The sequence below is a fragment of the Anarrhichthys ocellatus genome, unplaced genomic scaffold (assembly GCF_004355925.1).
Source record: "Anarrhichthys ocellatus isolate YVR2014 unplaced genomic scaffold, GSC_Weel_1.0 scaffold33, whole genome shotgun sequence".
NCBI lineage: Eukaryota > Metazoa > Chordata > Actinopteri > Perciformes > Anarhichadidae > Anarrhichthys > Anarrhichthys ocellatus.
In genome coordinates this window covers 716,296-728,677 of record NW_022280063.1, presented here as the reverse complement: position 1 = coordinate 728,677, position 12,382 = coordinate 716,296, and the positions used below count along the sequence as shown (strand labels likewise).

Here is a 12,382-nt window from a genome sequence, read left to right as displayed (position 1 = left end):
AGACTAAAATATCTCAACAGCTACTAGATTAGACCATCAGATTGTCAATGCATTTTCTACAGACATTCATGGTCCCAAGAGGATGAGTCCTACTGATTGGTGATCTTCTGACTTTCCCTCTGGCACAGCCATGACTTAGAATATTTTTTATTTTTAGTGAAATGTCTTATCTATTGGATGTATTGCCATGAAATATGGTAAAGACATTCATTATTTTTGTATCAGTCTATACATTGTTTTTTTAGGAAATTATTGCATATTATACCCTTTTTTTAAAGTTGTACAAAGCCTTTGTGTTTCCAAAGGGAGCTGTGTGAAATCTGATAAATTGCCTCAAGTGATGTCTCCTGAGTCAGTGTCATTTGGGACTGAAGACTACAAGTTTGAAAATTAAAAAGATCTGCAGGGATGAAAGCATAGAAGACGGACCTCTGTAACCTGCTCCTCTTTGTTGTTTGAGGCTAGTGGCTCCAGGCTACAATAACGGCTGCTAGCATAACGCACCCAAATCTCTGACTCTGACCAAACTGTCTCCTCTCGAGTTGCATTGTGGGTGACGTAGACGCCGGGTTTTGACAAGGAAAAAGGATGTGTGGATCTCCGTAGGAGTGCAATGCTAAATTTGTGGAGTTCTCTGTTAACTTTTCATCTAGCACCATCAACAGATCGGAATTTGAATTTGTCCAATACTTTGCTTTATGACCAAATGCCTGCAAAACTAACAACATTCCCATCAGCCTCAGCTCTATTTTGTTTTTATTGCTAGTTCGTGAATGTCTGCATACTATAACGTCAAACTGTGATGATGAACATGGTAAAGATTATACCTGCTAAACGTCAGCTTGTTGGCATGTACCACTGTGCCTGACTGCAGCTTCACAGAGCTGCCAGCATGGCAATTACAAATTGTAGTTTCTGTATCTGATTGTGACAAGACAAACGGCTCCACCTTATCATACACTGGCCCTGAGTTGTTCCACTCCACGGTACTATCTATAGATAACTCAGCCTCGACACACACAGTTCCTTTTTATGAAGTGAAATGCCCTGAACTGGTTCCTTTTTCTGTTGCTATACAGGTACTTGTCACAGATACACGGTTGGTGTTAAAGAAACATGTTAACACGCATACGCTCGCACAGGCCTTATTTGTAGTAATCTGCATTTGGCCTGCAGACGTGTAAGAACAGTTGGTGATTTGCAGCACCAGCCAGTTTCACTTTGTCTTTTTGCTTGTGACCTGCAAACTGACGCTTGCTTCACTATTTAGCTTTTTTACCTGACACTTAAGAGAACTATATGGAATCTGTTTGTTTTTCTGTACAAGGTGTTTTCTCCAGACGTGCCAGGTTCAGCCACACACACACACACGCACGTCTATCGTCCATAAAAGCAGCCTCGCTGTCTTCCACAGGTTTTGTGGATCTGCAGACAGAGAAAACTGACCTGATGGAAACCGTTGGAGCGATTCCTTTCCTGGACTACAAGCACTTTGCCTCCAGGATCTTTTTTCCAGAGGTACATAGGAGCTGGAAAACAATCATACAAACTGATGCTGTGAACTGTGAGCTATCAAATATGATCTACATGTAGTAATATCATTGCCAGATTAACAAAACCACCTTTTTTTTTTTGTTCCAGAGTGAATCTCTGATGGCATTGTGCATCAAAGACATTGGTCAGGTAAGGGTTTGACGCCAGCTGTTGTTGATGTCGGTACCACTTTGTAACTGTCGGTGATATGTTGCTGTATCTGACCTGAAATCAGGATGTGGTGAAGGTTCAGCTTGACGAATGTTGCCAGGGTGTGTCCAGGCTGCTCCAGGACCAGCTCTTTCTCACATCTATGGTGCACGCTCTGGAAGAGCAGAAGAGCTTCACTCTCAAAGACAAGTCAGTTTGTGGTGTTTTGCAGTGTGTGATCGTCTCTTGCATGCACTATTGCGCAACAGATGTCTGAAGTGTAGTAAAATGTCGCTGTAAGTCTTTCTGCTTGACAAAGTCGACCGTACTCTATTCCCATCTCCTATTGCACGTTATTTTTCTGTTTTCCTTTTCCTCTGTATTGTGTTTGAACTTGCATCCTGTATCCTGTCCCTGCCTTCTCTTGTCTCCTCACCTTTATCTACTCCAGGTGTGTGTTGGCTTCATTACTGACCGTAGCGCTCCACAACAACTTGTCGTACCTGACGGAGGTGATGGAGGCTCTGCTTAAGTCTCTGACTCAGCAGAACAGCAACGCTCAGCCCAAACTGCTGCTACGACGCACTGAGTCCACCGTGGAGAAACTGCTGACCAACTGGATGTCCATCTGCCTTTACGGCTTCCTCAGGGTCAGTTGCTCTTGCGTCTCTTTTAGTTTTTGCTGTTCTATACAATTTCTAGGAAAAGTGCAGCTACTTTAAAAGCAAGAGCTTTTAGAAGGCAATGTCTGTCAGTCTGTGTCCACTACTGAACTATAATAACTTTAGAGATCCCATGACTTTCATGTTGCACCACCATCAGGTCAAAATAATCATTTCTCATACATTTTGATTTATACTCTCATACCTGCAAAACTAATAATATTCCCATCGGCCTCAGCTGAAATTTGTGTTTATTCACAATTAGCAAATGTTGAGATGGTAGACATGATGCCTTTTAAACATCGCCATGTTAACATTGTGAGCATGCTGACATTAGGATTCAGCTCATTTGCATTTAGCTGAAGTGCAGCCATAGAGCTGTTAGCACGGCTGTAGTCTCTTTGTTTTGTCTTTACCCTTTGAGTCTCCTCCTTGCATGTCGACAAAACACACTGTGTGAAATAAACAGGAACACGTTCTGTGAAGCTAAAGGAAAGGCGATCAAATGACAGCAGAGAGAACAAGTATCAGAACTGGCTTGTTGTTGCACCAGACTGCAGCATCTCTGTCCAGTGATTGACTTTTGATTATTAGATCTTGTTAGGGCATTTTTTTCTGTGAGGTCCCAACAGGCTATTTACCAATTATATACAGTCACCCCAGAAGCTAGAGTGACTTCAGCCATTTCATAAACCACATCCTATTGTTTACAGACCTAAAGGAAACATTGCCATGGTTACGGATGTAACATGGAATCAGAGGGTGCGTTTGTAAATGTAAGCTGACGCTCGACACAAAAATAAGAGCGCTGTTGTTCGAAGAAGCAAAGCGTCCTATTTCTATATAAATGAACGAATGGGTAAATTACAATGTTCCTATCCATATGTATAATGCTACCTGTTGGAAAAACAAAGATGCAACAAATTAAATTTCCCCACTCTGGTTGAAACCACAGAGGGCTCCACACAAAGTTACCGCGTCCTCTGTGCCTTCTTCGTTTGACCGACTGACTCATTGGAGTTCCCATTTCTGATTTTGTGCAGGAAAGTGTTGGCCAGCACCTGTTCCTGATGGTGAGCGCTCTCACGCAGCAGACGGCAAAAGGACCTGTGGACTGCGTGACCGAGAAAGCTCTGTACACACTCAGCGAGGACTGGCTGCTGTGGCAGGCTCAAGACTTCACCTCCCTGGTATACAGAAACACACACACACACTCTTTTTACACCTCAGGGCATTAGCACTTGAGCTGATTACTTGGGTCCAAACAAGAGGTCATTTTGTGGAATTCTCATGGAGTAAATACTAAACTCTTTGGTCCATTTGTGTATCGCTCTGTGTCAGTATGTCACAAGTGTAGTCAGGTGTGCTTTTACATGTGGAAAGCAATGATGAACACTTCCCTATTCTTAGTTCTGTTTTTTAGTTTGGTAAGTACAAAACTGTACTGACTTAAAGCTCTGTATATTAACTAAATATAAACACAGTACCCCCCAAGCTTCTAACACACACACACTTGTAATCAGAAAAGAGCACGTTTGCCACACTGACAGTTTTATGAATGCTTGTCAAGCACACAGCGGCTGGTACCGGACCACTTCCTCCTCCAGATATATTAAGGCCTCTTCAATCATGCAAAGCTTGGCTTTATTTACAGCATGTTTTTTTTTTTTTTTTTTTCATCTTGAAATTTACCAGATGTTTGCACAACAGAGAAGTTCTGAAATAGTTCCAGAAATGGACTGGCAAAAATACAACCATCAGATCACCAAACCCATTGCTTGGCTAACAGGGATTTTGTAGAGATAAATGATCTTTATTCACATTTAGACTTTTCGTGCACGCGGACTTTGGCATTTAGCTCAACGCACCGCTGTACCCAAGTAGCACATCCTCTGTGTGACGGCAGTTTGTCAGTGCACAACGGCTGGTACTGAACCACTTCCTCCTCCATGCACTCTGCAAGGCAGTACAGATTTAAAAAGCTTGACGCGGCTGTATTTATTGCATCTTTTAAGGTTATCTTGAGCACACTACTTTCCTGGACATTGCGCAACAGAGAACTTCTGAAATAGTTTCAGAAACACAGACAAAAATATACATCACATTACTAATTCATTAACTATTAATAAACATGGGTTTTGTTGAGAAACTCAATTTAGTCCTTTAGACTTCAAAACCTTTTACGACTCGGTAACACAAGTGAAACTGAAAAACAGTACTATCTCATCATCTTGGTAGGAAATGTCTGTTTGTTGTCAAACAATAACACTAAAAATGAGAGTGAAAGTGTAGTTATGGCAAGAAGGGATGTGTTCAGTAAGGTGACAGGAAATACTGTGTTAAGATGATGAATAGCCTATTAGTATATGAAAGTGCCCAGGTTTTTTTGGCATGCATCCCCAAATTTAAATCAAATGTTACATGTTCAACCGCCGTAGCATAGCCAGTTTTAAAATGGAACAGACTTTGCATACAGTCTTTTACTGGCATGAATGTGCTGCTTCTGATGAGGAGTAACCCTGATATAGAGATCCCATTTCATGCTGTGACAGAACCTGTTTCAGGAAGCAGCTACTCACAGTTGGTGTTGACGAAAACACTAATTCAAGGAAGTGGAGCGCCTTAGCATAATGAACCCACACACAGTATGTTAAGCTCACTTTGAACACACTCTACTCCTCAGTGCAGGAGAGATGTTGCTGGCACTTTGTCTCGGTTATTTCATCATTTGGGTAATGTTATCATGGAGATTAAAGCTAGGGTTGTTAATCTTCAGAAACTAGCAAGAGTACACTAGGTTTTCTAAATAATCTAACAAAACCCAGCCAGGTGTTGCCAACTCTTATCCAACGACAGGAGCTAGCAGCACCAGCTCCAAAAGTTGCTGAATCTAGCGAGAAACACTCGCAGCCCGTCCCTGCAGGCCTCCCTCCAAAGCCACTCCCCCAAATATTCAATTATGAACGTAAACGACAACCATGGCTATTGTTACTCACAGCTGTCAAGCTAGCAGCTTGTGGAAGACTCTGGTGACGCACAATGAGTGCACGGGCAGAGTTTGGACAGGCAGGTAGACGGGCAGGTAGCCCGTCCAATCATTTCATTCAGGCCAAGATGTATGATTGGACGCGCTCATTCTAGTCCTGCGACAGCCTCAGACACCGGATTATTTTCTCTTGTTTTTCATTTATTGATATGAAATATAAATTATTATTGACTAAAGATAATTTCAACAAATATAACAAAAACGTTTCTAAAAAGCATTTCCCACACAACTTTTTTCAGGGGCTTTAATGTTTTAGTCTCTCAATATTTTAAGAATCCACAACAGTTATTCCTGCCAATCAACTTATGTTTCCCCCTCAGGATTAAATGTTTGACAGTAAGCTAGCTACATGTTTATAATTTGACAAATGGTCACTAACTTCTACACATGTCACCTGCAAAGTCTTAATGCCGTTTAGATTTTAGCACATAAAACACATGAACACCCTGCAAACAAACTGCAAATGTCCGTAAACCTGCAACAGCAATTTATCCGAGTTCTCTCCAGTTGGCTCTGGTAATGTAACACTTCACTCTGTTACATCTTCTGCACTCTGTGTGACCTCTGCAACATTTCCTTCTCTCTGCTGCTGCTGCCAGTGAGTCCACACGCAATCTAACAAACCACCAACTCACTTTATTGCACATTTCCAACCATTAGTGTGTGTGTGTGTGTGTGGGTGTGGGTGTGGGGAGAGAAAGGAAATAAGATGGTGTGATGATACATTAACTCGTACCACACAAATGTGAAAGCCTTTCAGTAACCACACCTTTCCTCAAAGATCCCTGCAGCTGTTATACTTTCCAACAATGAATGAAGGATGAGGTCTGAGGATCTCTAGTATTTCTCTCATGCGTTAGAATATGAAACAGCCGTTGTTTCAATGAGGCTTTGAGCATTATTGCTAATTTTACCGGTTTTCTGACGGCACATAAATTCAGAGATAGCTGTTGAAATCTTGGATCGCTATAAAGATCAGGAGAGAGTTATTGCCGGTAATAAGCAAATACAATGACGTGTCAATTATTGCCCATGTTTCTGTGTATTGTTCACAGAAGCTGAAGGTGCTGTTTGCAGTGGGCAGTGACGGAGAGGTCAGCGAGCCTCTGGAGGTTAACGCTCTCAGCTGTGACTCAGTGGAGCAAGTCAAAGAGAAAATCCTGTCCACCTTCAAGGCCAAGTTTGGGTTCCCCTACAATACCCACCTCCGGGACGTTCGTATCGGTGGGTAACAATATATGGGTCCTACAGTTACAGGTCTTGTCTATGTAGAAGGTGGTGCATCAAATGTATATTATAAGTGTACTATTTCCCCCTGTTTGAATAACATTTGCTGCAAACTACAGTTTTAGGCAAATTACTGAGCCTCTGATTTAAAAAAAACAAAACTTGGATCTTTAAAAACAGGTCGCATATATATGTCTTTATTGTCACACAGTCTAACCATACCTGCTCTCTTATTCCCACCAGAGTATGAGAAGAATGGATTGTTTGTTGCTCTCGAAGAAGTGGATGCGAGCTCTGAGGTTATCGGGGAGGTGACGATGCTCAACACACTCGAGCACTACAAGGTGATGAATGGGATTATTTAAAATATCTGTGTTCAGTGGAAAACGCGCCCACTGAAACGCTGCATCTCATCCCAGTCCACCTGGGAGCAGAGCAGCAGGCCTGGGCCTGTGTCACTTTGAGTGTTATTGTTCCCCTCTCCGCCCGCAGGAGACGAGCATGCAAGTATTTTCTGTGGTGGTTGTCGTATAAATATTGAAAGACGGCCCAACAGAAACTGGCTCCAAATACCTCACTTGATAGTTTGAACATCAACAGCTTTAATGTGACAGAAAAAGGTTACATCGTTCTGCGTGCCGTTGGACCCAAAAAGCAGCGAGAAGAAGCTGTTTTAGGACATGAGAAAGGTGACGCAACACATAGCCACACACTAACCCACCAAGGTGGTCGATGTGGTGTTGTGCCAAAAGAACAAGCAGATAATCGGATGACTGTCCAGCTTTCTCTGTATGGACTTCTTGCACACTGTTGTTTGGGGACTGAACACAAAAATGTACTTTTGCTTTCCTTACTTTGAAATGTGCTGTTAAGACGAATCACTGCCTGTAGGCCACAACAGAATTGAATTTGGAACAACGGAGTCGGTCTACCACGTCTCAGTGAGAGACCCCATCTCACTTTGTCATTAAAACTTACAAGAAGACCGACTTTTTGCTCTACAAGAGGAAGAACAGAAACCTACTGCAGTAAGAGTGGTTGCTAATGGCTTCATGATTGGATCATGGAGTCTTTTTTTTGTGTGTCTATCATCTATCAGAGTACATCAGAGCCTGTGAGAGATGACTGATGGGCTGGACAGTATCAGCCATATCACAAAGCCACGACACAACTTAAAAAAACATGATTAGTTAAGCACGCAACAATAGATATTGCACGTATTGCTCAATTCTGGAGAAAATGATGTTTTAATGAAAGTAGAATTGAGCAAATAAAGAGGTTTTCTTAAGTTCCTGAAGGTTGATGTTTCTTGAACATCTCCTTGCAACACATGGGTCTATCCGAGTGGTTTCTCTGGTTAAATGTGTGAAACGTAAAACTGAAAGTGTGTGTGTGTGTGTATATAGATGGATGGATGGATGGATGGATTGATTGATGTCTGACTTGCTCTGATATGATTCACACATGGGCAACAATAACCTCACGAGATCGATGTGGCCGCAGTTTTCAGAGCCAGGTGCAGCAGTCGCTCTTCAACGAACGCTAGACCCAGAGTATGATGGGAAACTGTCGCCAGATGAAAGATCTGATTGGATAAACAGCAGATTTAGTAGAAATTCTAATTTTCTGTGAAATTGTAATATTTAACGCTATTAGTCTCATGCTGTGCAATGAAGGTTTAATCTAAAAACTTATCTTTTGCGGTTGATATTAGTAAAGCTTATTTATAATGCATAGGATAGAATACAATGCCAGATACACGTAAACTTATATTTATGCATAAACAAATCCGAACGTGGTCTGTAAACTACAAGCAGCCTACAGATGGGATCTAACAGGATGTGACTGTTTATTTGACTTCCTGTTTATTCTTTCAAGGCTGCTGGAAACTGATCGGCTTGACCGGAGCTTTTTTTCCAACGCCTCCTGCTCTCGTCCACCATTCAGGCGCAGCGTATCTCAAACTAACCTATTGTCATTTATTAACACCTGTATGTGTGTTGGTCTGTGTTCTCCTGTAGGTTCCTGATGGAGCTACAATCAAAGTGCTTTCGAGGAAAAGTCGTCATCCTCTGAGCCCGCAGGGAAGTGTGAAGGGTAAGAGAAGAGAAGGAAAACATTGTTTAACTCACGTAATATCAATACCACTCTTCTATAGATATAGATGGAGCCAGAAAGGGAATTATCTTGGTTTAGCAATATGACTTGTGTGTTGTTGCCCCACCTGCACTGTGGCCTCTATTTTAGTTTTGATGGGGCACAAATCAACTTTCAGCTGGCAGTACACATGTGAAACTAACAAATGGCAAATTCCACAAAATGTTTCAACCATCCATGAAAAAACGTTGAATATTTCACCTTTTTAATAAATCCATAAGCACCAAACCAACTGCTGGATGGCAGAGAAGTTGGCTTATTATAATCACTGTTCATTTCCTTTAGACGATGAGAACTTCTCGGGAAAATACTTCCACTTGGTAAGAGGCAGATCTAGTTGTATGTCTGCATATCACCACACATGTATATCACTGAATACTATAAAAGAATTGAGGAACTTAAATGGTTCTTTATTTGCTCTTTTCTGCAGATTGATCCTGATGTAGACAAGGACCAAAGAAAGAACCCAGAGAGGAAGAAGTTAAAACTGAAGGAGGTGCATCTCACCAAGCTGCTCTCTACCAAGGCAAGAGGAACCAACACTAAAAATACCCATACCAAGCTTGTCATTTGTGTTCTCCTCGAGTCGACACAGGATACGCTCAGGCACTCTGTTGATTGCGTGTCACCTGCATTTTGGAATTTAAACTTCTCTTTATATATTTACTGTGAGCTATAGGGGAAAGCAGGAAATGACATCACCTTGTTCTCCTTCTCTAAGGTGGCGGTGCATTCATTTGTGGAGAACCTGTTCAGATCTATCTGGGGGATGCCACACAGCAGAGCCCCGCAAGCTATCAAATACTTCTTTGACTTCCTGGACACTCAGGCAGACACCTTGAAGATCACCGACCCAGATGTCCTGCACATCTGGAAGACCAACAGGTATTGTTGGATCATCCAAAGCACTGTGGACAGTTTGAGAATCTTTAGGACAGAAGTTTGCCCTTAAAACACTTTTTTTTTCCCCTGACATGTCTACAGTTTGCCTCTGCGCTTCTGGGTTAATATCCTGAAAAACCCCCAGTTTGTCTTTGACGTGGAGAAGACTCCCCAACTCGATAGCTGCCTAACTGTTATCGCTCAGGCCTTCATGGACTCCTTCTCCCTCAGCGAGACCCAGCTGGGAAAGGTAACGCAAAAGACAAATGTCTTATAATTTACTATTACAGGAAACCCACGTGACCTTTCCGTGTTCAGCCGTGAGGCAGAGGTGGAATCAGCAACAGATCCTCCCTGATATATATGCAGGAAAGGTTAATTATACTATGACTTTTTTTTTAATTTTTCGACATGCTATACTATGACATTTATCAACATACTACTTTATGACTTTTAAGACACACTATAGCGAGTCCATTTAGAGAGAATTTCCTCACGCAAAGGTCCAGAACATCACAATAATGTCTAACTTGCGCTATGATTTAGTACCATATATATTGAATCCAATATATATGGATGAACAGCTAAACGTCTGTATGTAGTCAACAACTGACTGTAGTTTCAAATATAGAAAGTGCAATTGAATAATATCTCAACAATATTTATTGTCAGTTTTCAAATTGAACCGGATGAATTATAATACATACATACATATATACTCTAATAATAAATAAATTGTCTTCTCTCATTTCAAGTCAAATTAGGACTGGATTAACAAATAAAATACACATACAGAAAGCTTTTAAAAAATGTGCATCTTAAGATAAAGTACTTCATTTTAGAAAATTTAATTGACTGAATTGTGATCATATTGAGTGGGTGCGTTTGCTCAAAAGAGTACTTTGTCTCGTAGCGGCGCTTCACATTGCTGCTTTTATTAATCACCACGGTCTCTGAACATAGGAGTCATAGTGGTTTTGAACTGCCCGTGGGAAGAAGTCTGTTCATTCCTAAAGGCTCTGGTCTCGCTGTCCACGTTCCTCTTTTTGTGAGATAACTACTCGGTCTCTCCCGTGTGTGAGAATCTCACGCGAGTCGGGAGTTTATCAGACATAGTACAGTTTGTAGTATGTCCAAATAAGTCATAGTATAATATGTCGGGAAAAGTTTTTAAAAAAAGTCAGTGTAGCATGTGAGGTGTTTTTTTTTTTTTTTTTTTTTTTTAAATCATGAAATACATTGTGCTACACAAAGAGGTTACACAAGCAAGTCTTTTTAAGAGTATTAATTGTTGCTAATTTATTTATCAACTTTAATTAGGAGTTTGAGTCGCACTATACCTTGAATATTGTTGTTTCAGCATGCACCAACCAACAAGCTACTCTACGCCAAAGACATCCCCAAGTTCAAACAGGAAGTGAAGGCCTACTACAAGCACATCAGAGACCAGTCACAAATTACACAGTCAGAATTCAAGGAATTCCTGCAGGAAGAGTCAAAGGTAATGTCTATTTCTGTAGAACATCTTTAAAAAATTGGCACAGTGAAGACCGGCAGTTATTGGATGACTTTTCATTTCAGAAACACGAAAACGAGTTCAACGAAGCTGCAGCCCTCGGAGAGATCTACAAATTCATACAGCGATACTTCACCGAGGTCGGTGCTTCTCTCGTCTGGTTTTGTTCTAAATATATTTTAGTTACGATGCCTGTCTGAGTTTTAACACTGTGATACAATTTAATCATAAAAAGTTTGGCTCAAAGGTTCACAGTAATCATACGGTCTGTGTTGTGTGTGTGTGTGACGGTAAATCTAAACCAGGACACAGCCTGATACAGCGAGCAAGATGAGTAATGCTAAAATGAATTTAAGCTGGCATTTGAATCAGTGGTGTCAACAGTAGGTGAGGTCGTAAGATATGAATCTCATATTGGATCAATTGTGGTGGTCATGAAGGAGTTTGCACAACTGATCAGAGGTTTTCCACAGTTCATCTTGATGCCAGCATCACAGATGAAGTTGTGAAACAGTCACAAGACACTTGTAAAGGAAATGAGACCTTTGATTTACCTCTGCTTTGCTCAGCAGTCGTTTCCTGTTCAGGGTGGTACTTTTTCAAAATGTAACACCGCAAAAGCCTTTACAAGCTGAACGAATCCTGCCGTTTCTTTTAACATTTTACGCTGCATGTTTTTGGACAGTACACCTGAGTTTCATGTATAGGTATGAATTAATTGAAAGGTGTGTCTGGAATATATCTTACTGACATAATTTGGACGAGATTGTAGAGATGGATTTTTATAAACGCCTTACAGTTACTCTTGTCATTTCTAAAGATCAAAGAGAAGCTGGACAAAGACGGAGCCCCTACTGAGCTGATGGAGCAACTACATCATGTTAAGAGCTTGTTTGATGGACTAAAAAGCTGCTCCTGGAACTGAGCTGCCATCCTTTTACTTGGAACTTTTTTTCCCAGAGTGGATCATCTCCTGCTACAAAGATGAGGTACTGCCAAACATGACAGTTATTACATGAACAAGTGAGGAGTTGTCTTGCATTAAAACCACTTTTGAAGATACTGATGAGGCACACATTACATTAGTCATTTCGCAAAAGCGACTTACAATTCAGATTCTATCACACCGTAGGCACAGCTACGGGAGCAATTTTTATTTTTTTGGAGTTAAGTGTCTTGCTCAAGGACACATCGAATGGAGCCTGAGCT

At 41.2% G+C, this 12,382-nt stretch overlaps 1 protein-coding gene across 1 annotated transcript; it reads left to right on the top strand.

The window, feature by feature from the left end:
* Positions 1–10: 10 nt before the first annotated feature.
* plxnc1 (plexin C1) lies at positions 11–12,324 on the top strand. Its single transcript, XM_031865745.1, has 15 exons — positions 11–1,518; positions 1,642–1,683; positions 1,769–1,893; positions 2,135–2,333; positions 3,389–3,535; positions 6,447–6,615; positions 6,862–6,962; positions 8,640–8,715; positions 9,061–9,095; positions 9,206–9,301; positions 9,497–9,660; positions 9,760–9,907; positions 11,018–11,158; positions 11,239–11,313; positions 11,994–12,324. Exons 1-15 carry the CDS (start codon positions 1,300–1,302, stop codon positions 12,096–12,098), a joined length of 1,842 nt encoding a protein of 613 aa, XP_031721605.1. The 5' UTR covers positions 11–1,299; the 3' UTR covers positions 12,099–12,324.
* The last annotated feature ends 58 nt before the right edge of the window (positions 12,325–12,382 follow it).